Source organism: Natator depressus, chromosome 11, assembly GCF_965152275.1.
Source record: "Natator depressus isolate rNatDep1 chromosome 11, rNatDep2.hap1, whole genome shotgun sequence".
Classification (NCBI taxonomy): domain Eukaryota; kingdom Metazoa; phylum Chordata; order Testudines; family Cheloniidae; genus Natator; species Natator depressus.
In genome coordinates, this window is record NC_134244.1 from 56,293,919 (window position 1) to 56,316,841 (window position 22,923).

At 42.5% G+C, this 22,923-nt stretch overlaps 1 protein-coding gene across 9 annotated transcripts in view; it reads right to left on the bottom strand.

Moving 5' to 3' along the window:
- The window catches only part of ANKRD44 (ankyrin repeat domain 44), a 203,032-nt gene extending 189,313 nt beyond the window's left edge, over positions 1–13,719 (bottom strand). For 2 of the 9 annotated variants that reach the window (XM_074967820.1, XM_074967819.1), the window contains exon 1: positions 13,494–13,712. In XM_074967820.1, the coding sequence (XP_074823921.1) occupies positions 13,494–13,520 (27 nt within the window). In that variant the 5' untranslated portion in view covers positions 13,521–13,712. Of the gene's footprint in view, positions 1–13,493 lie in introns of all 9 variants that reach the window. The other 7 variants (XM_074967817.1, XM_074967814.1, XM_074967811.1 and 4 more) reach the window with 7 other exon arrangements.
- Positions 13,720–22,923: the final 9,204 nt, after the last annotated feature.

Sequence of the window (22,923 nt, forward strand, 5' to 3'; positions counted from 1 at the left end):
GGCCACAATCTAGCCCTCGGGGAATGGCATTTCAAAAGACCCCCACATTTGCTTGCACCAGCATTCCTCCACAGAGCATTGGAAGACTATACAAATAAAACAAAACAGCAGTGTAATTGTTATGATCATGAACCATAACCAAAAGCAGTCCTAATAAAAACTATACTGCTCAGCCCAAAAGGGAACAAGAAACCCCTTGAAAGGAAAATGCTACTAAAACGGACAGAAGGAAATAAACATATTAAAGGTGACAAGTTAAAAATAGTCAATATCCTTAATAACAACCAATTTTGCCAGCGAGATATGCAAGACTAAGGACATTGGCAGTATTGAGCTGCTGCATAGGAGCACACAGTACTATACTGAGCAGTATAGCTTATTGTAGTGACTGCACTATGAGTATACTACACGTTCTATTAATTTCACGTGTTCAGTCAGTGATTGTAACGAACAGTTGAGAATAATGCTGCCAGATTGCTACTGGATAAGATTAAGAAGAAGCAGTTATCAATTCATCTTTTAAAAAAAAGCCATCCACTTCCACACTAATATCTGAAATACTTTAAAGATCTGGGTGTGTAAAATACTTAAATTACTTTCCCTGCTACAAACTGGTGATACACACCTATGTAAAATGTGAGCCCTTGAGTCCCCATCCCCCAGCCAGACTTTTTGCAGACTGTGTTAGAAGTAGTTAGTTCACTGTTTCCGTCTCCACATCTGGAGATTAAAACAAGTTTAAAAAGGCAAATGATTTACAATGTAAATATATGGCTTCTCTCTCCACAGATATAGTATTTGGCATTCACATATTTTTAAAAGTGTTTTTTTAAGCGGAGTATGTTACGTTATTTATCTTTCTGAGACAAATAGCTTGATCCAAAGCCCAATGAAATCAACAGGAATATTTTCTGTTGACTTCACTGGTGGTTGCTAGATAGGGTTCAAAGACAGGAAAATAACGCAGGTCCAGATTCAGCAAAGCACTGAAGCATGTGTCTGAAGTTAAATGCTTTGCTGAACTGGGCTCATACTGATATCACATGTTTTCCCAGACTGGATCAGAGCCATGGCCCATCTAGTCTCTTGACATTGGCCAGCACCAGATGCTGGAGGGGAAGGTGCAAGAACCCCACAATAGGCAGATGTAAAATAATATGCCCCCATGACAGGCTCATAAAACTTCATGCTTCAAAGTCATCTCTATTAGAGATTTTATTTATACCAATCTCATTTTATTACAGGAGCGGGTGGTTGAGTTTCTGTGGCCTGCAATTTGCAGGAGGTCAAAATGATCAAGATGATCCATTCTGACCTTAAAGTCTATGAGTCTACGATAATGCTTAAAAAGTTTGAGAAAGACTAACAAACCTGGGTATTTTTGTTATTCATGCAAATGCCCAGTCACACCCTGAATCTTGCTAACATCCTGTGGCAATGAGCTCCACAATTACGTACATGTGTGAAAAAGTGTTTCCTTTTATCAGTTTTGAAATTATCACACACCTCATGACACTGTATCAGATTAAAACTGTTAAGGGCCAAATCTTCCAGGGTTGTCTTCGAATTTCCCCATTTCTCAAGCCTATGTATCTATTTTTAGGCTCCTGAATAAGGTCTCGAGCTTAGACAGCTTTAAGACTTCAGTGGCTCATACAATGGGATTACTCAGTGAATAAAGTTAAACACGGGCACAAACCATTATCAGGAACTAAAAGTCGCCTGATTTTCAAAGGTGCCAAACATCTGCAGCTTCCACTGACTTCAGTGGACCTTGTGGGTTCCCAGCAGCTCGGGGTGGGAGGAGGGAGGAAATGAGTAACTGTAGACAGCCAGGTTTGAAAGTCTAGACCTAACCCTTCTGTGTAAATTAACACGGCACGTGAAAACAAAACTCCTATTACAGATCTCTGAGCAAAGGCTCCCTCCGAAGGCTGATGAATAGCACAAACAAAAAAAACTTTATTTTTAAACTAAAAACCAAGTTGCTAAGACACCAGCTGATCTGTCAAGAACATAGGAAGAGTCAAGTTAAACTTCTGACTGATGGAATAGCCTGAAGGACCAGTTTCTGTCACCTGCATACACAGCAAATCCTTCACGACCTGGTCTGCACTAGAACAAAACATTACCTGTTGAAGACAATGGGTGTGAGCAATTGTTTCAGCGCTGATTCCATTGCCTGCAGTTTAACTGCAAGCATAGACCAGGACAAACCCTGATCAGCAACATTTCAGAAAACCATGGTTCAGACTTGCAGCTTAACTGTGTACAGTGGAACCAGTACTCAGTACTGCACCCACTGTCAGCAATTGGTAAATGTAACTAATGGAAACCAGACCCATGGAGCACTCCCAGTGATTTCAGTACTGGGGGCCAATCCTGCAAAGCGCTACTAAGTGCTCAGCATCCTGGGGTGCCACTGAGGGAGCTCAGTATCTGGCAGCATCGGGCCCTTCAAGAGCAATCTAACCAGTTTCCACAGGTTAAAAACATGATTGCAATCAAAGGAGGAAGATTGTCCAGTTTTAATCAAATAAAAATGCCAAGACAATGCAAATTGCCATTATTCCCAGGAACCAAGAAAAGGGACTAGACGCTGCTCTCATTTATATCAGTGTAAATCTGAAGTGCCTCCATTATATTCAGCACAGTTACTCTGGATATACACCAGCATAACTGAAAGCACAACTTGGGCCAAGGGTAAGATTTCAGAATACAGCCAAGACTCATTTAACCTCGGTAATATGAGGAGCCTGTAAGGTTAGTCTCGAAGTACACAAAGATGAACGTTAAAATGGGTATACTCTCTCTCTCTGAACTGTAATAACTGCATTATTAATCAAGCAAAGCATATAAAGGCTGATGAATGTTCACAGCAGTTTCGCTTCCCAAAATAATTTTATTTAAAATGTGAAAGTTCATGTTTCCATCCTTCTAATGAAGAGGAAGCTGGAGTCAACATGTTGCCCAAATTAAAAAAGGTTCCTCATAAAGACAAATGTACTTGCTTTTACATTTTTACAGTTAAAATTTCTTCAAGCCAGATGTGCTCAGTTGGCAGTTATGCTCTATAAAGCCTTTACTAAACTGTTAGTTGTTGGTGAGCAACTAGTTATTACTAACCAGTTATTTTAGTAAAAAAAGCTTTGCATGGCCAAAAGATAGTTTGTTATCAAATTAACAAAGTTACGAAAGCTGCAACATAGGAAAAATATCGCTCACATCAAATTAATTTACAAGTAAATGTCAGAGCAGAAGTGGCAGTACCTAAATATTGCACCATTTGTCATTAGGGATTATATGCTGATTTAAGAAATTATTTGATGCAATAGATCAACTATGGCCTTCAGACAGATCTCATATTTATGTAATGCAGTAGCTTGAGTGTTGGGATTTTGTTTTGTTTTGTTTTGTTTGGGGGGGGGGGTTGATGGCGGGGGAAAGGCACAAATACACACACACCCCCATGCAAAAAACTGAAAGCTTTACCTCAGTAAATGGCTTCAGTCAGGTATGTGTCAAAACTTGCGCAAAAATCAACCATTTTGGTTTTACTTACTTCCTCATAAACATGCAGCTGTAGAGAGGAAGTGGAGGCTTTGCAAGGCCATTTTCTCAGTGCATCCTTTTTAAAATTAGAAACCAAGCCATTACAAATAATTCCAGCACAAGAATGTGTTCCTGCATGTAAAGCCAGCTAGTAATGCGAAGTACAAACAGCAACCAGACAAGCTTATTTCAAACTAGGGCATACAATATTGTACGGTACAAACATAGTAAACTGTCTCCATTTTTAGCTATACATCCACTAGTTTGTTTCCAGTACATAGTTAAGAATTGCTTTTTCTTCAAAAAAAGCAAAATACTTTTTGGTGAGAAACATTTATATGTAAGTATTCTTCCAGATTTTCAGTTATCTGTAATTTATTGGCCGAGACTATGCAGACTCCAGTGATGACCTCAGTCCATTGGTTCACAATTATCTTCTCCCTTTAAAATTAAATGTTTTGTGCTTCCATTCTCATTTATTGCCAGGCCAAGAGGGCTCCAACAGTAAGTAGTCACAGGTTTCACGTACTGCAATTAAACCCAAGTTTAAGACATAGGATAGTGGCTGTGAGAACTTAACGGGCTATGATCTCCGGAAAATAAAGTGACAAATGTCGAATATATGCTCCTGGAGAGAGATGTTATTTAAAAACAGTTCTATAGCTCAATAAGTGCAAAAATATTCTGTCACTGGAACATTCTAGAGGCAGTGTTAACATTTAAAAGTCTCAGGAAATGCAAAAGTTAAAGTTCTATCAGCAACATTAGCCTGTATATTTAATGGTACACTTTTATAAAACATAAGTAGCAGTGTATTAAGCAACACATTTAATAAGATAAACAAGAATAGAAAATACAAGATCTGTTCAATGTGACAAAGGCCGAAGTCTGTGCCTAGGACCCAGGCTCCTGGATCCATGTGATTACATCAGAATCTCAGCGTTCATTAATTTTTTGTTAAAGTTTCTACCCCTCATGCAAAAAGAAAAAGCAGCCTTGAAAACATGGCCCACTGTGCATATTATTAAAGCAGCCATATCTGCCTGAGTCTGCAGACAGCCTGAACCAATGTCTCTGAGAGGATGAACTACCCCAGGCCTCTCAAAAAAAGTGTTTACCCCAAGGGCCACTGCCCCCAATAGAGGATTCTGTTGTGTGGCAGGAGGGATAGAGAGCAGCAGGCCCAGCCTAACCACCCACCCAAGTACATACCCTAGCAAATCAGGGTATAAGTACAAGGTGACCCCTTCAGCTATCACCCCGTCACTCCAAGGAGGAGAGAGAATCTTGGCTGCTCCTGAGAAGAAGCCAGGAGGCCTTGCTGCCACTCGTTCAGGGGTGAGGATGGGGAGAGACAGCCTCCAGGCTTGGTGTTTGTAGGACCCTGGAAGTGTCTGACTTCTCTTGCTGTTAAAACCTTAACTTGCCCGTTTCTCAATCAATTGCAATTCAGTGATTTGCCACAAAGCTGAAGGCATCTACACCTGGTCTACAGCAGCATTTCTATCATTGCTAGAGCCGGAGGAGCTGCACCAACCCTTGAACAACGCCAAGAGAATGATGGCACCAGCAAACAGCACAGCTGTACCACTGGTAGCAATAGTGGGGCCCCAACTAAGGCATTTTTACCACCAGGTCCGGCCTAATTTTTAGGATGCAGTAAGGAAAAAAAAAAAAAAAAAGAAGCTTTCCTAGAGAGCCAATCCAGTAGGCAAATACGTGCCCCACACTACATAGTACATGTCTCTATTAAACACAGTCATGACAACCAAATCATATTTTAATAGTTGAGCAGGAATAGGTCAGAAGGTGAATGTCCTGCAGAGATAAAATACCATACCTCAAGTGTATAAAGAAATATGAGGTTTTGCTGATAGTTATTCAAGAAAGAGCAATGTTCTAACATGACATATACCCGGAGTTTCCCAGGCACTTAACACATCCATAGCAAAGACTTACTGTATTGCCCCTTTGTGGCGCCATCGCACTTCTTGGGACTTTAGGACTGTGTCACTTTCCCATTGGAAGAGAAATCTGCAGACAAACAGACTCTGAATATTTCCTTGTCTACATTTTTTTAGAGCACGTGCACAGGTCTCATTTACTTGAACACAGATGACAAAACCAGCAACAAAGCTACCTGTTGCAGAAATCTCAGCCAAGAAAGCAAGCCTCTTCCTGACCCTGTATCTCGCTGGCCTTGTCTACACTAGACCTTATTTCCTTCTCTGAATATGGTTGGACAATGTAATATTTCAAAAGCTGGTGGCCAGTCTACACTAGAGCTCTGACCAGGGTGCCAAGAGATGTGAACAAGAGGGAGAAATGCCAGGGTTTGGGTTTTTTTAAATGTACTTTTTCTTTAAAATATGTGAATTCATTTCCACAATTTCTGTGGATAGCGTGTGGCTAGGAATAGCTCAACGAAAGGAAGCAATAGCTGCTGTGGTTTTTTTATTATATTTATAAAATATTATAAATATTTTAATATTTCAATTATTTTATTTATTACCAGAATGAGTGGCCATATACCTGTTGATGCGAGTTATTCCCCTGTTCTACAGTTACCTTAGTTTATAATGACAACATTTTAAAAATCTCAAGCTGTTTTTCAATTCATAGATTATAAAGTCAGAAGGGGCCATTTTGATGATTTTCTCTGACCTGTGTAACATAGGCCAAAGGAGTTCCCTGAATTAATTCTTTTAACTAGAACATATCCCGATTTTGAAAAATTCTTTTAAACTTGCATATTTTATACAATAGGTTTAGTGAGATCCTTTCTTAGCTAGTTCCAACTCCTTTTGAGACAGGACATGCAAAAAAAAAAATCAGTTTTGCCACTTCAATTACTATCACATGCTTGATTAGTCACCAAATTTATTATTTTCTGCAATCTAAACAAACTCTGATTTCTCATCTTTATTCCCACCCCTTCAAATGCACCCTCTAATTACAACACCTCCTTCAGGGAATGGAAGTGCACATATGGGTGCCCAGCACTATGGAGATGCACACGCAGTTTCCCAGGAGGAGCGGGGAAGTTTAGCTGTTAAACCAAGCTTTGGCATCACTTATGAACGGTTAGAGCAATATGGGCAGCCACTGTCTATCTTCCCACTCACAGATTGAGTGCAGCATTCACTGGTGCCTTGAGCGATGGCCAGAAGTATATTATGTTGCAGGGCAAGGGGACAGCAACATGACTCAGGATAAGATGGGGGCAAAACACTTGGTAGTCCACTAAGTCCATTAAAAGCCAGTCACTGCACAAAGATGAGCCCCACAACCCCTCAAGTCACACCCACCCTGGCCATAGTCGAGGAGGTCAGAGGAAACCTGCAGCACATGCTCAAATAAATTTGTTGGTCTCTAAGGTGCCACAAGTCCTCCTTTTCTTTTTGCGGATACAGACTAACATGGTTGCTACTCTGAAAACTGGAGGTTACGTTTACCTGAAGAAAATCAGTCACTGAAAAAAGTACCAAATCACTTAAAGGAATACTATCAACTCGCAACCTGGTCAGTGTTTTTAAAAATGAGTTAGAGAACTTTCAGGCACTTATCCTCCCCAGGAGCCCACCAGCCATTTTCTGTGATTTTACCATCACGTGTGCCCATTTTAAAATAAAATGTTTCTCTCCATCCTATACTTCCCCCCATTGATGCATGCGAGACTGACACACTTCAGGGTAAACTGACTACAGAGAGGAGAAAATTAAACTGACTGTCTGCAAAGTGCTGCCAAACACATGAAGCAAACATACTAAAACACTGCCTAGAGAAACAGTCTCGGTTTCTTTCAGTTCGTCACCTTATGCGTTACTTTCAGCTATAGCAGGTAAATGTTTTCAGACAGATTAATGATTTCGAAGTGGATGGCAGCCCTTTAAACACACACACACACACACACATATATATTCAGGCTCCGTTACTTTTTAAAAATACCATTGAAAAGATGCATGTGGTAAGAGTGTAATTTAGAAATATTTCTGTTGTCTTGTTCACACAGGATTTGAGCTCATGGGAAAGACTCCTTTGGGCTCCTTGGAGTCAACAAGGACAGACAGCCTGCTCCTGGTTCCACATAAGTCAACAGCAAAACTCCCATTCACCTGAGTGGTGCACGATTGGAGCACTAGGTACTATAGGCCTTTAGAAAGAGGCAGCTGGGCAGCCTCTTTCTAAAGGCCTATAGTACCTAGTGCTCCAATCGTGCACTAGGTACTATAGAAATTTACAAGCTGTGTAAATTTTCTTGAGTTAAAGAAATACGCTTCAGGATTTCACACTCTCAGTGGAGCACTCCCACTAACAATCACCTGTGTTCTAGGAGCCTCGGTGAAGATTTACATCCCATCTCCATCACTTTCACAAATAAAACTTCCATTAAAAAAAAAGTTCCCTGAATGCAATAAATAAATAAATAAATAAATAGTTATACAGAAACAGACTTGTTAAGTGTGACTGGGAGTAATTAATAAGAGACTGCCTACAGCCCACTGGACTGCACTTTGGGAGACTTGGGTCTGGAAGAGATCTCTGATCTTTCGCTACTCAGAACACCAAAGAACATAGAATCATCAGAGAGTCATAGAATCATAGAAGATTAGGGTTGGAAGGAGGTCATCTAGTCCAACCCCCCTGCTCAAAGTAGGACCAACCCCAACTAAATCATCCCAGACAGGGCTTTGTCAAGCCAGGCCTTAAAAACCTCTAAGGATGGAGATTCCACCACCTCCCCAGGTAACCCATTCCAGTGCTTCACCACCTTCCTAGTGAAATAGTTTTTCCTAATATCCAACCTAGACCTTCCCCCACTGCAACTTGAGACCATTGCTCCTTGTTCTGTCATCTGCCACCACTGAGAACAGCTGAGCTCCATCCTCTTTAGAACCCCCTTTCAAGTAGGTGATGCAGGCAGATAAAACTACATCTTCAGGAAATGATAGCATAGTCCAAACAACCTGGTTAAAGAGCAGCTCACAGGAGAGAGCCAGCTCATTAATGTATTCCTTTTCTGATGGTTATGGCACACGGGAGAAAATGGTATCTCAGAAACCTGGAGGAAGTGGAAAAATCAAAATACACCAATACCATCATGCGCATGATTGGACATCCTCAGTCCTTACATCATAGAAGTACTGAACCCCCTTTTTCTTGCCCTTTCCCCCTACACACACACATGCCCTGATTTGAGTTGGGAGAACAGAGCCCATGTTTGAATGTCTAGGACAACCCAGTTGTCAAAACATTAGTTTTTCATTCATGCTGAACTCTAGTTCATATGCATAAGCTCTTGTTACATACAGCCACACCCACATTGAAAATAAAACACTAAACTAAATGGTCAGACCTTAAAGTGCACGGGGAGAAGAAAGATAATAAATAGCAATGCCACTTTGTACTGAAATATCACTTTTCATCTGTAGGTCTAAAAGCACTTAAACTTACCCTGCCTGTTGTAATTGGCACGCACCGTAGGGGATGCAAGAAACTGCATATACGAGAAGTGGATTATCTGGAACGGATGTGGAAGGCTTAAGTATCACTGTCACTCAATACTGCTACATACAAAGATGTCAGCAAAGTTGAAACCTTAAGTGTCTAATCACAATTTAGGGTTTGTTCATTTTTTTAAGCTTACTACTTCAATCAGTCATATACAATTTTTGGAAAAGGGGGGCCAGGAACAGAAGGAAGATTGATAGATTCACTTCCACAAGTGAATGGGGGTTGAAAATACTTCCTTTGGTTAAATGATTAAAAAGCTACCATGTGGTCCAGTTGATTAGCTAGCAATTGCCATCACTCAGAAATGAGCTCATGTAACTTGCTTGACCAGAAACAGAAAGGATATAGTCTTAAACTAAGCTCTATTACCAAATAAATATGTGAATACAACCAGGACCACTTATAAAGTAGACCTACTTTATTGTTCCACCACCACAGTATCCTAGCACTTCTCAAGTGTCTTAAAATAGAAACAAGAACAATCTCTTCATTTTTTCTGACCCTGTATGAAAAATAGATTAATTCATTTATGATTATCTTTGTTTGCCTGCTTTGTTTGCTTGGTTGCCTATGTGTGTGAGAGAGGACAAGAGCGAGTGGGTGCAAATGTGAAAAAAAATGAGGAAAACCTAAGTCACGGAAATAAGACTTATCTTTACTCCTCATACCAGCATGTGGCTTCTTTCGGCTCTTGCTACTAAGTATCATCGAACTTTTACAGCGCTGGAGGTAGACCGCCTTGTTGGACTCTATTGATCCATAGTTTCATTGTTCTGGTGGAAGGCAGTTGTTATGGGAAATTACACTTATGGAGGGAGAAGAGATCTCTCAGGCAGACAGAACCAATCCCATAGAGAACCTGATCCAGATTCTGTATGCAGCACAAAGAGCTGGGGTGATGTGACTGTGGTGACCTGTGTTGCTAAACAGACAAGCTGCTGCATTTTGTACCCGTTGCTGCTGCTACAGGGTGTGGGGCTTCATTATTAAAAAATACAATAAGTTGTCATAATAAACACTGGAGATCACAAATGCAGGAGTCACCGTGCCACTTCTGCATCTGAGCGGACAATATGCAGTCTTCTGGCTAGCCACAGATGAAAGCTGGTGTGTTCTGCTGCCATGGCTGTCTGGACACCCAGAGCAATGTAGCCTGTGGACCAACTAAATCTGAAGACACATACTGTAGTCAGTGGAGGATGTTATACACATGTAAGTGCCTCAAAGTGCATCATTCTTCCTACCAACATCACCTCAGTCTTACCAGGGTTCAGCTTTAGCCAGCTGTTCTTCACCCAGGTACTGATTTCAGGTAGGCATGGAAAAAGCTGAGAGACAGTGCTGCTTAATATTTGATGTGAAGGAGGATGTAGCGCCTGGCATCCTCTGCACACTACTGGCACTTCAGCCTATGTTGTCGTGCAAGGCCTCCCACTGGCTTTGTTATAGATACTGAACAACATGGGGAAGAGGATGAGCCTTGGTGGGAATCTAAAGGCAAGGGCTGTAGAAATGGAGAACTAGTATCTCATAACAACTTTCTGGGCTCAATCTTTATTTAAAAAAAAAAAAAGAAAGAAAAAAGAAAAGGCCCTGAACCATTTTGAAACACTTCTATTCACTCCTGTATCCTCATATAAGTGAGACAGGAACATCTGGTAATCAACCATACCAAATGTCACAGAGCAGTCCAGCAGGAAGAGTATGGGTATGTCTATGGACAGCAGAAGGACATCCCCCAAAATAAGAAGCGTTGTCATACCATGCCCTGAAGCATGACCCATCACACTGGCAAGCAGAGAGTATTTAGAGTGTGCTGCCATGCAAAGGAATACTGCAAAGTCACCATGCCAGTTCTGATAAATCAATCTACCAGGTTTGGAGATTGTTAGAGGTGTGGGAGGGGAAGAGGAGAAATAACTAATCTTAAAAAAAAGTCCAGACTCCCCCCCCTTCCCCCGCCAAGCACCCTTTGTTGCAATACAGACTTCACAAGATGCAACCCACGTAGCTCAAACCAGTTTTACACTCTACTACCAGTGATGAAGCAAGATCCTTGTTGACGAGGTTTAGCAATGGTTTAAAAACCTTTAGCGCTTTAATTCCAAGGACCTCATGAAACACGATTTCAGACTTAGACGTAAAGCACTGAAATGCTACACTTCCTTTACCAGCTATAGTGCAAATGCCTTTAATATTATGCTGCAGCCTAGACTTTCAATTTACAGATCTCACCTGAATCTTCCGATTTATGAGACTTGTTCTATGCACTACAGGGCAGAATAAAGTCTCATGGTGTGAAACATTTTCTTCATTTGCTATAAGCACCACATCCGAAGACATGAGTGTAACAAGGGACATGCCAGGAGACAGAACTATAAACACTGTCTTTGGTTAAATTATGGAAATGCATTTAGACTACTATAATTCATACAGTCGCTTTTCAATGTTTATTTTATTTTAAGAGTAGCTCATTTTTTCCTTTAAAAATTTGGTGTTAATTATAAGGCAAATGCCAGGTAGAGGATTTTGTAGTGGAAGGTTTCTTTGGAAATACATAAATAAAATGAGAGAGAATGCGCGTGTGTGTGTGTGTGTGTGTGTGTGAGAGAGGGGAAAGGGAGTTGTTTGAATAAGGACCCATAACTGCTGATGATCATTTTAAAAGTAACAGGAAAGTTTTGGACTCGAAGGACACCCACACTGCTGATTATAGGCAGACCAAGTTAAACTAAAAATAGCTGATTAAGACAAGCAAATGTGTAACAGATGGTACAATATGTTGATAAATTAGGCTGTGGAAACCATACTATCACTTTACTAAGTATTTTAAAATTCTTTTAAACTTCTTTTAATGGTAAGAAGTGATTTAATACAAATTATAGCTGCTCTATTATTAAATTTAACATTTTAACATAAGCTGAGAGTTGAATATTGCCATTTTCTAATAGCATGCAAACAGTTATGGCAACAAAACCAAAAATGCACTCTTTAAACACGAAGGCCTAGTAGAAAAATAATTACTATGTATCATGGTAATAAATAGCACTGAATTCTCAAAAGAAGGTTAATACACCTTAGACACCTTACACAAATAGCCAACATCCATTTTTATCCTACCCCTCAGCTCTGAGAATTGTAAAACTACATATTTGACTTGAAAGTTGGATAGTATATCAACTCTAACTCATCAATGGGTAAAATGTTCAAAAGTGAATGAATGTCAAACATTTTTCCTATACAGAATACTAGGTTCACTTAAGTTACACATATAGGCCCCAATTCTGTAAGCTGCTCCCAGCAGAAAAAACACAGGCAGAATCCCATTGTCTTCAATGGGGATTCACATGGGCATGCACTTGGAGCCCATTACAAAATTGTGGCTCTTTAAAATCTGATCCTGCATAGCAGTTGACTTCAATGGGAGTTTTAGGTGCACAACAAGGAATGCAAAAATAGGACGATCATTGGTTAAACAAACAACCTAAATGGTTAAAAAAATTCCCTTGTTATGTTTTTTATGTGAAATAACCTTTTAAAAGAAACCTACATGAAGAGTTGTATAGTTAAATAGCTTTGTTTAAAAAGCAACTAGGAATCTGACAGTGTTTGAACAGCCAAATAGCAACCATGCACGCAGTTGCAAAGTGTTAATATTCATCGGGAGGAAGAGGCAAATTAAAACATTAACTTAAGCAACTCAATGATTAATTAATTAATTCCAACGCTGGACTGAGGAGAAAATGCAACTAGTTCATTAAAGTAAATGTTCTGTCTAACATTTCTCATCTGCCTCTTGTCTCTGAGTGACACTGAAAATCTACCTTGAGCCACAATACTTCACTGGTTTAAACAGAAACAGGTCTAGGCTGCGGCAGAATGGAATGCCAAACCAACAAACACCAGAAGGATGCAAAATAACTGAGCTATTCTAGATGGCTGGTTCAGTGACAAATCCCCTAATCGATTCATCTGAAAGACAAACAGCGCCTTTCTTTCTGGCATTTTGACATTTGCCTGTTTTCCCCACACAATGCAAAACTTGACTGACTAGTAACGCAGTACATTATTAGCCTCAGGCAAAATAGCCTTATTAGCCCTCCTCCCGCTTCTCTGAGCGCGTCGCCCGGAGACGAGACAGACACACGCCCGAATGGCGCTCGCTGCAGGGCGCAGTACCGGGGATCGAAGAGCGGCCAGAGCGCGGGGAGGGTTTTTGTGCTCCGCAAACGGGCGGGATTTGCGCAGGCGGAGCACTGCAAGACGCGGCTTCACTTGGCTGAGCTGCACAACAGCAAACCCCTCCGAGCTGGAGCTGCCGCAGCCGCTACCTGCTCCGCTCCTCGCCAGCCGCCGCGCGGCTCCCTTCCGCGCGGGGCTTTGCCGAGCCTCCCGCACGGCTGCCCGGGCGCCTTGCGGGCTCCTACCTGGTCGGTGAGTTTGAGGACTGCCATTCTCCCTCGGCGCGGCGCGGGCACATGCAGCTCCGCTGTCTGGGGGTGTCCGCCAGCTTCAGGAGTTGCGGGCCGGGGGGGGGGGGGCGGCGGAGAGCTCAACGCAGCCGTGCCTGGGGGACCTGAAATTGACAATCCAGCTGCTCGCTGGGGTCAGGAGGAGCCCAGGAGCCTGCCGCTAACCGAGCCTGCCTGATACAGGAAGTACTGACTGCACAAGCCCAGCTGCCACTGACATCACCCCGTGCACAACACACGCACCGAGCAGCTCTGGGCAAGGACAAGGCTGCCTCCTACTGCTCGCGTCTCCCCCAGAGCATCCCTCTCCCTCTCCCCCCCCCCCCCCCCCACACACACGGGCTGCTTCCTGCTGCTGCTCCCAGCTGGGCTACCCTCACCCCGCTGCACCTCCCCTCGCCAATATTTCCTTTGTTCCTGTCACAGCCCTGCCCAAATCTGCGACTTTCCTTCCCTTCCTGCCTGTTTCTCCAGCATGTTGCACTTATAACATTGAGCAGCCCTTGGCATGCCTGGCTGCCAGCCCAGCTCTCACTGAGCTTCCGGTCTGTAGTCGTTAAGGTGGCACTTATCACCTTGGTGTATAGACGCAACACACTGTAAAGCTGTGGTTCTCAAGCTCCAGCCTTTAGACGAGTCAGACACATTGTCCTAAGGGTCTAGAAAGCACCAGAATGGAGAAGGAACTTAGGGAGGTATGGTGGGAATGAAGGGAGGAGATGGCCCAGGAGCTGATTTTGCTCCTACAAAGCAGTCTTTAGAATGAAAGGATAGGAGAAATATTATTTAATCAGTATAATCAGGGAGTTTGGCCCTACCCTGAGAGTTTGCAGTCTAAGGTCCCAAGTCTGCAAACCCCTTAGGTACAAGAGTAACTTCATGCACATGATTCGTGACCCCATGTTGTACATTTGCAGGATCAGAGCCTGAGATTTCATAGTCTGCCTCCAGTGGGACTCCAAGCAGGTGTAAAGGTTCGTTCACACAGAATAGAATCAGGGCTTAAGTTACACACAGTCAGGACAGGCTAATAGTACACAAATACGTAATGCAGATAACAGAACCTGGACTGGGATTTAGGAAAAACAGGCTATGTTCCCAACAATCCGTTCTGGCACAGGCTTCCTTGGGCTAGTCACTTAGCTTGCAGTGAGAGATTAACTTAACCTGAAGTGGTAGTTACTGTTGCCCATTCATAAAAGGGGAAAGGAGCCTGAACCTCAGAATAAGTAGTAGAAGTGCCTCCATAGGTTTGCCATAGAGCCACTGCTTCCCTACACTGAACCTCCTGCCTCAGTTGCTTCTCCCTTTGCTTCCCTTCTCCAAATGGAGTGGAGGAGAATATGGGACCCCTATAGCCTGGTTGTCTGTTACCCTGCCCCTTAACTAGTCATTGGCACTGACGGGTAAAATACACAAGAAAAAAGGCACGGGGGAATCAGGCCCTTCCTCTCTCTGTGACTCACTTTCCACATCTGGAAAATGGAGATAATGTTTCCCTACCTGAAGCCAGATTTGTGGTGCTTAATCCTGCAAACATTTATTCACATGCTTAATCTTACTAATGTGAGGATTGAGACCGTAATTATGGCTTGAATCTCTTCTCATTAACACTGAAGTAAAATCGGTGTAGTCCAGATGAAGTCAGTAGAGCTCTGCTGGTGTAATACCAGTAGAAGTTAAAGGAGAATCAAGGTCTAAATGTTTGTAAACTGTTTTTGTCACTGGACAAAAGGCACTAAATGAGTTCAAAAAGTGTTATTTTTATATTATAAAAAAGATCCATGATAAGTAGATCAAGTGTCAGACTGTCATTTTATTATTACTTTGTTTATATCATTTTATATTAACACATGCAATTATAACCCCTTTACGGGGATCCCATCAATACTGATAGCCTGAAAATAAAAGGAAAATTAAAATTTGGACCAGTTTCCAAATTCAAATAATTCTGTATAAGATAGAGGTAGTATTTCTTTTTAAACAAATGAGCCAATGCTTTATTGGTCTAAAAACTTTTTAAAAAGTAATCCTTCATTAACAAGCCATGCTCATAATGACTACAGTGTTCTACAATGACCTAAAAACATTACAGGTAACCCAACTGCAAGCTATAACATTTTGGCCCTTCGCTACAGCATGCTATAGGTTTTGTAGGGTTTTTCTTCAAAAATAATAAATAAATAAATAAATAAATAGCAGTACTTACAACAGAAGAAAACCATCCTGATGAGGAAACAAGTGTCAGTTTCAGACTTCCAAGCGGTTACTATAAATGGTGATTTAAAGTTAACAAGCAAATTATGAACAATATTTTGACACTATGCATCATCTTAAGAGTTTTTCCAAAAATTATAAATCAATAAAAATTGATAAAATTAATTAAAAAAAAAACCCACAACCCTGTAGCTGTTAGGAATTTGAGACTTCTGCTAGGCAATTTTCTTTGAAAATTTCATTCCCTTATGGTCTTTGTCATGCCGGAATACCTACAGTAATGAGCTTGCATCAGCAGTTTTGTTGTGTGTCAAAACATATGTTAAGAAGGGCCATTGGCAAGACTGCAGTGCTGTCCAATAGAGAGCTGGGCCCTTTCTGTATCTCACTGATTTTAACTAGAGCTACTACTTTGTCAGCTAATTCACAGACTTTGTTGAAATACCCACTTATCACACAGTGGTCAAAAGTAAGCATGTCAAAGAAACTTCTAGCTGAGAGCAAGCAGAAAAACTTAGCCTTTATTTTAAGTGAGGATCTGTCACTATTCCAATTATAAACTCCTATTCTCAGGTATTTAGAACTTCACCATATTTGCTCCAAGGTGAAATTTGGTAGATACATAAGGAGCTTGTTTTTTGGAGCTGTTAAGCACACAGCTCCTTCTGGGCCAGATCCCCAGCTACTAGAATTCAGCATAGTTCCCTTGAAGTCAGTGGAAGTTTGCTGCCAATCAGTTTGAATGGAATTTGCTGATTCATGCCAACTGAATGAACTTCTGAAAATCAGGCCCAGCTTCTCTGCCTGTAGAAATCATTGCAGAGCAATGGGGGTGTAATGTGCTCTTGGTGGCCTGCTTTATTCAGAAAGCTGGCAGAGAGGTTGCACGCTGCACTAGCAGTAGCTTCTGCGTGCCCAACCAGCTTATCAAGTAAAGCATGATGTAGTCGTTTACCTTAAAGGTAATGAACATATGGTGACTGTGGTGAGGTCTTCATCTGAGATGTCAGGGCTCAATCTCTTGGCCTTCCCAAGATGGACAAAGATATTTTTTGGCACTGTTGCATTTTAGGGACATAGGAACTTATAGAGATGAGCCTATCAAGACTTGAGATTGTGAGTCACTTGGACAATAAATATGCAGATGCTTTCAATTTACAGAACAGTTAGAGACTTTGCTAGATTTTCAAGATTCTTATTAGCTTTCCTCCAGAGCCCTAATTTCTGCCAAACACTGGGAAAGCCGGGAGATGGCTATATCTCAGTTTCATGAAGAGACAAGATTTCACCAGTATGACATCATAGGCCATGCCACTTCTCACCCAGCATCTTCACACAGATATCAAAGAAAAGGGGTGATAGGACTGAGCCTTGCAGGACTTCATTCCTGAGAGTCCTGAGGAGAGCAAAATCACTTCACAATAACTTCTGGCAATTACCCTGAAAGTACAGACCAGGAACTACTCTAAGGTGATTCCAACCACTCCTGCCAGTTGGTCCCACAGTTGTGTTAACAACACTTCATGAACAGTGAAATCCAAGGCTTCTGATAGACCATGTGGCATCAGCAAGGATGCCTGCCCACCCTCTATTTAGTCTGGAGAGATTTTGTTGACCACAGTGAATAACACCATCTCTATGCTATGCCTAGGTCTGAGCCCTGACTGGTTGGGATCCAATGAATCTGCAGATGTCAAATAATGTTGGAATTAGTGCACTACTACCTCCTCTGTGGTATTTTCCAGAAAGAGGAGGTTAGAGACTGGAGGATAGTGGACAAAGATACTGGCATTTCATAGAATCATAGGACCTCGAGAGGTCATCTGGTCCAGTCCCCTGAACTCGTGGCAGGACTAAGTATTATCTGCACCATCTCTGACAGGTGTTTGTCCAACTTGCTTTTAAAAGTCTCCAGTGATGGAGATTCCACAACCTCCCTAGGCAATTTATTCCAGTGCTTAACCACCCTGACAGTTAGGAAGTTTTTCCAAATGTCCAACCTAAACCTCCCTTGCTGTAATTTAAGCCTGTTGCTTCTTGTCCTATCCTCAGAGGTTAAGAAGAACAATTTTTCTCCCTCCTCCTTGTAACAACCTTTTATGTACTTGAAAACTGTTACCATGTCCCCTCTCAGTCTTCTTTTTAGAGTTGGTTTCTTGAGCAAAGGTCACATTGTCATTTGTTTGTGAGTTGCTGATAGGTTGCCTTCCTTTAATGAGACATTAACAATTTCCTGCAAGATAGGTGTTCCCCACTGGCTTTAACTAGCCAGTCTGGGTTCAATTTGCAGTGAAAGGCCTAAAATGCCCTCAATGCATACGTGACCTCTGCCTGGGAAGTTGGAAGACACTTAGGAAGGAAGGATGGTGCATTTGTTCCCACTCGCCCTGATGCTGCCCTACCCTGGCTCCTGAGAGAATTCCCAGAATCCAGTCAATCTTATTTGTAAAATGAGAACACACACAGTTACATTTTCAAATAACAGAATAGGAATATAAACCCTCATGCTTTAGGGCATAAGGCAATGGCTGACAGTGGGTTGGTTAGGAAGGAATTCACTGTTGGGCTGTTCATTTCTTAACAGTCCACTATGGGAATTTTTACAGTTTCTAAAGTATCTCGTTATGGCTACAGTCAGAGACCCGGTACTGAACCGTATAAACTAATGCTCTGACTTAGTTTAGAAATTGCTATTTTTAAATAAATATAAAGTTTCTCAACACCAGAAATGGTCCCTGCTGAAACTGAATGGAGGTGATTTTTGAATATGAGCTTCCTCATTCAGGCCCCAATTCAGGAAAGCACTTGAGCATGTGCTTAAATCCACGTTTACTCAGGATAGCACTTACGAATGGGCTTAGTTTTAAGCATGTTTAATTCCCCTTGATTTCAATGGAACTTAAGAACGTGCTTGTCCTGAATGGGGATGCTTTGCTAAATCAAGAACTCCCACCCCACTTTCACATGGTCCTGGAATGCAATCTTGTTTAGGGCCCTAGCCTAGGACCCAGAAGACCTGAGTTCAGATAGACCTGCTCTCCCATAAACTTCCTGTGGGACGTTACTGTGTCTCTCTGGGCCTCAGTTCACTATCTGTAAAATGGAAACGACAGCACTTCCCTGCCTTACAGGGGTGTTGTGAGGAGAAACACATCAAAGAGTGTGAGGCACTCACATACTACAGTAATGGGGGCCCTTACAAGTACCCTAGATAGAAAAGTGTCCTAGCCTGTTGCTGTGAAAGTGATTCTGATATCACAGATTCAGCATTATTACTTCACTGAAGGACCAAGAGGGAAACACAGGTGACCTGCATAAGGAAAACAAACTTTGTTTAAACAACAAGTAGATTAGGATTTTTTTAAACATGAAAAATGAAAATGAAACAGTGAAAAGAAACAGTCTGAAGGAGTTATTCCAGATTTAGGAGTTGTCTACTCAGTGAAGCAATATACTAGAGGTATGTGAGTTCTAAAGTACACCAATGTGTTGCACACTAACTGGCCACGTGAACCCTGCTGTCATGCATTACAAGTTCCCTAGCACACATTAAGGTAGTGTTGTTTGAAATGGGACTACATTAACACATCCTATTACGTGCCAGACAGTTAGTATGGGACATGTTGGTGTGCATAAGAAATCACACCCCTCTAGTGAGCATTGTAGACAAGTTCTTAGAGTGAGGGTGAGATCAGGATCTGCTGCATGACTTTTACACTATTTAGGACTACAAACTGTGCTGCAAGTTAGTCCCTTGGTTCCCCACACGCTTCTCATTTCATACAGATGTTAAGATCACTACATCGGTCTAATGATTCTGCAGCTTAGTAGGATGTGGTCACGTGAAGAAAGCCAAGAATCTGGACCTCCTGTCTTGCTGAACTGCCCTTTGCAAAGCTGGGCCTGCTGCTATATTTAAGTAGGGTGATCATTTGCAGATGGAGTGGAGGTAATCGTCCCCAGATTTGTGCATTGTTCTTAAGTAAATATCTCATTCTTCAGCTGTATTCTTTGCCACTGTTGAGAGATGGACCTCGTGGTAAAATCTGTTTAACCTCTCTGATGTCCTCAACACTCCAGAGCACGTTTGTGGTCCCCATCCCCTACGCCCAGCCTTAACACATTCTAAAAGGCTTATTCAGAGGAAGGCACATTCACACCCCAATATGTTGCATCAGCCTCATTATGTGATGAAACAGTGGAGGGAAAATAACCAGGCGCAGGAGTTCTGCGGACAGGAAATTTGAATGAGGAGGTTTCAGAGTAACAGCCGTGTTAGTCTGTATTCGCAAAAAGAAAAGGAGGACTTGTGGCACCTTAGAGACTAACCAATTTATTTGACCATGAGCTTTCGTGAGCTACAGCTCACTTCAATGAGGAGGGAAAGTTGAGGGCTAGCAATTCTGTTTGGAATGACGGAAGAGAGGCTCTCTCTAGGTGGGACAGAGTACTGCTAAGATAGGAGGCAGGGCAAGTAGCCTCATGGCACCGAGGGGGGATGTCTAATTATTCTGGGTACTGTCTAACCTTACCAAGCTGTTGTAGCATGTGGAGGGAGTGGTACTAGGATTCACCTGCATGAACTGCCTTTTATTGCCCACCTGAATTCATCTCCACATAATTTATTTCCAGAAGGCAACATTTGATTTACTTTTTTTCCCCAAGGAAGATTTCTTCCTGACACCATTTTAATCTGTTTTTATTCCTGGATGAGCCTATTTCTAACACGCAAATGGGAAGAATATGTAAACAGCAAGTTTAAAAAATAATACAAACCATGGCATAGGGGTGGGAAGGAAGGCAGGCATTCTCTTGTCCATCCACATGCCTCTCTGCATCTCAAACATTTTTAAAATGACACTTCTGCAGGTATTTAGGTGGTATACATGGAGACCTAAACACACAATGCAGCAGGAAACCAGGTGGATTTGTAATCTTAAACCACGGCCATTGTAGTGTTGTGCTGTGCTGAGCAGAATGGAATAAATACAGTTAAATCCATGCCTCTAGCAGGTCTTCCTTCATTTTTTTCTGCCCAGATTCCTCTCTTTACAGGAGTCTTCACCCAGCTGAGGTAATCCATTTGTTGGTAATAGTACTCCAAGAAGAATGAGAACAGCTGAAAAATATACATCAGGTTAATCTGGGGCCAATTCTCTTCTCAGTTACACTGCTGCAACTGTATTTAAGTGTAACTGAGAAGATAATTTTGCTGACTGTGGTAGAATCAGGACTTCTACCATTATCCAAGTAATTTTGCAGCTGTATGTGTGAGAGAGAAAGAAACTACTCACTATGAGCACAGATCCCTGACTAGACTGCTAAGACTGATCAGTTTTCAAAGAAAATGACTTCACAGATCTTTGCACATCTTTTAGGTTTAAGACAACAACTATTTTACATCTGATAAATTAAAAACCTTTTGACAACTGACAGAATGAAAACCTCCAAAACTTCAGCCATACTTCACATAGCTCTCTGCTCTCAGTGGGCCTGATCTAAAGCTCACTGAAGTAAATCGAATAACTCACATTGACTTCAGTGGGATTTGGATCGGGCCCAGTGCCAGACAATGGAGGACTGAGGGAAAATTGATTTGTAGCCTTTTTTGGGTTCATCATAATGTATCAAAGAAGAACCGAAAGGTCATTTTTGTTTAAGACATTTTATTTCCCCCTCCCCCTTCCAAATATCAGGGCTATCTAGTCTTTCTTCTCTATTGTCATATTTCAATGCCAATCGGAAGCTAAGCCATATGGGACGAGGGGTTTCCTGGGGCTGGTTACAAATGCAGGGTCTAGGGCAGGGGTGGGCAAACTTTTTGGCCTGAGGGCCACATCAGGGAATAGAAATTGTATGGCGGGCCACGAATGCTCACAAAATTGGGTTTGGGGTGTGGTAGGAGGTGCAGGCTCTGGGGTGGGACTGGGGATGACGAGTTTGCGGTGTAGGAGGGTGCTCTGGGCTGGGACCGAGGGGTTCAGAGGGCAGGAGGGGGATATGGGCTGGGGCAGGGAGTTGCGGTGCAGGAAGCGGTGCAGGCTCCGGCTGGGGGTGCGGGCTCTGGGGTGGGGCTGGGGATAAGGGGTTTGGAGTGCAGGAGGGTGCTCCAGGCTGGGATCGAGGGGTTTGGAGAGGGGGAGGGGGATCACAGCTGAGGCAGGAGGTTGGGGTGTGAGGAGAGACTCGGGGGGGTGGAGGGGGGACAGGCTCTGAGCAGCGCTTACCTCAAGTGGCTCCCGGAAGCAGTGGCATGTCCCTTCTCATGTGGAGGCGTGGCCAGGTGGCTCTGCACGCTGTCCTATCCTCAGGCACCGCCCCTGCAGCTCCCACTGGAGCACGCAGGAGCTGGAGCAAGGCCATGCCGGCTTCCAGGAGCCGCGTGGTGTGGCCTCGACCTAGCGCCTCGGCCGGAGCAGGGCTGAGCCGCTGGTGCGGCTCGCAGGCCAGCTTAAAACAATTCGCAGGCTGGATCCGGCCTGCGGGCCGTAGTTTGCCCACCCAGGTCTAGGGGATTGATCTCTTGCAGCTGTGTATGTATGAGCGGCAGAAAGCCAGTAGAAAGGGAGGGAAGGAGTCATAAGCCTGGCCTAGGGAGTGAGCAGATAGAGCTGCTTGGGGCACAGAACTGACAGGAGATGCTTGGAAATTGTGAGCAAGGAAAGTGTCTGCTGTTGTCTCATCCGACTTGGTTCAGGGAAACAGAACTTTGTGAACACTGTAAATAGGATTGCACCAAAGAAATAACTGATTCCTACCATTAATTTATTTCCTAGCAAGATGCAGTCCCACTAGGCCTCAAATAGCAGCTAACTGCTTGGGCCAAAAGGGTTAACACTTTCATTCTAAAAGTACCAGTATGTTATGATTATTATTCTTAAAATGTATTACAGCAGCATACAAACTGTGGTAGGTGCTGTACGGGCCAAAGAAGAAACCCGAAGATCTTGCACATAAAAGCCTTTAGAGCCTGAGGAAATGAAGAAGTCCAGCAGAACAATACAGAGTTTTATTTTACCACATTTTAAAATCCATTGGATATGTTTTATACTCAGAACATAGAATCCTTGCACTTTGTATGCAATGTTAACTTGAGAAGATTGTGTGGGGGTGGCACCTGACATTATTTACATGAAGATGAGAGGAGGCAGGGTTGAGGGATGTTATG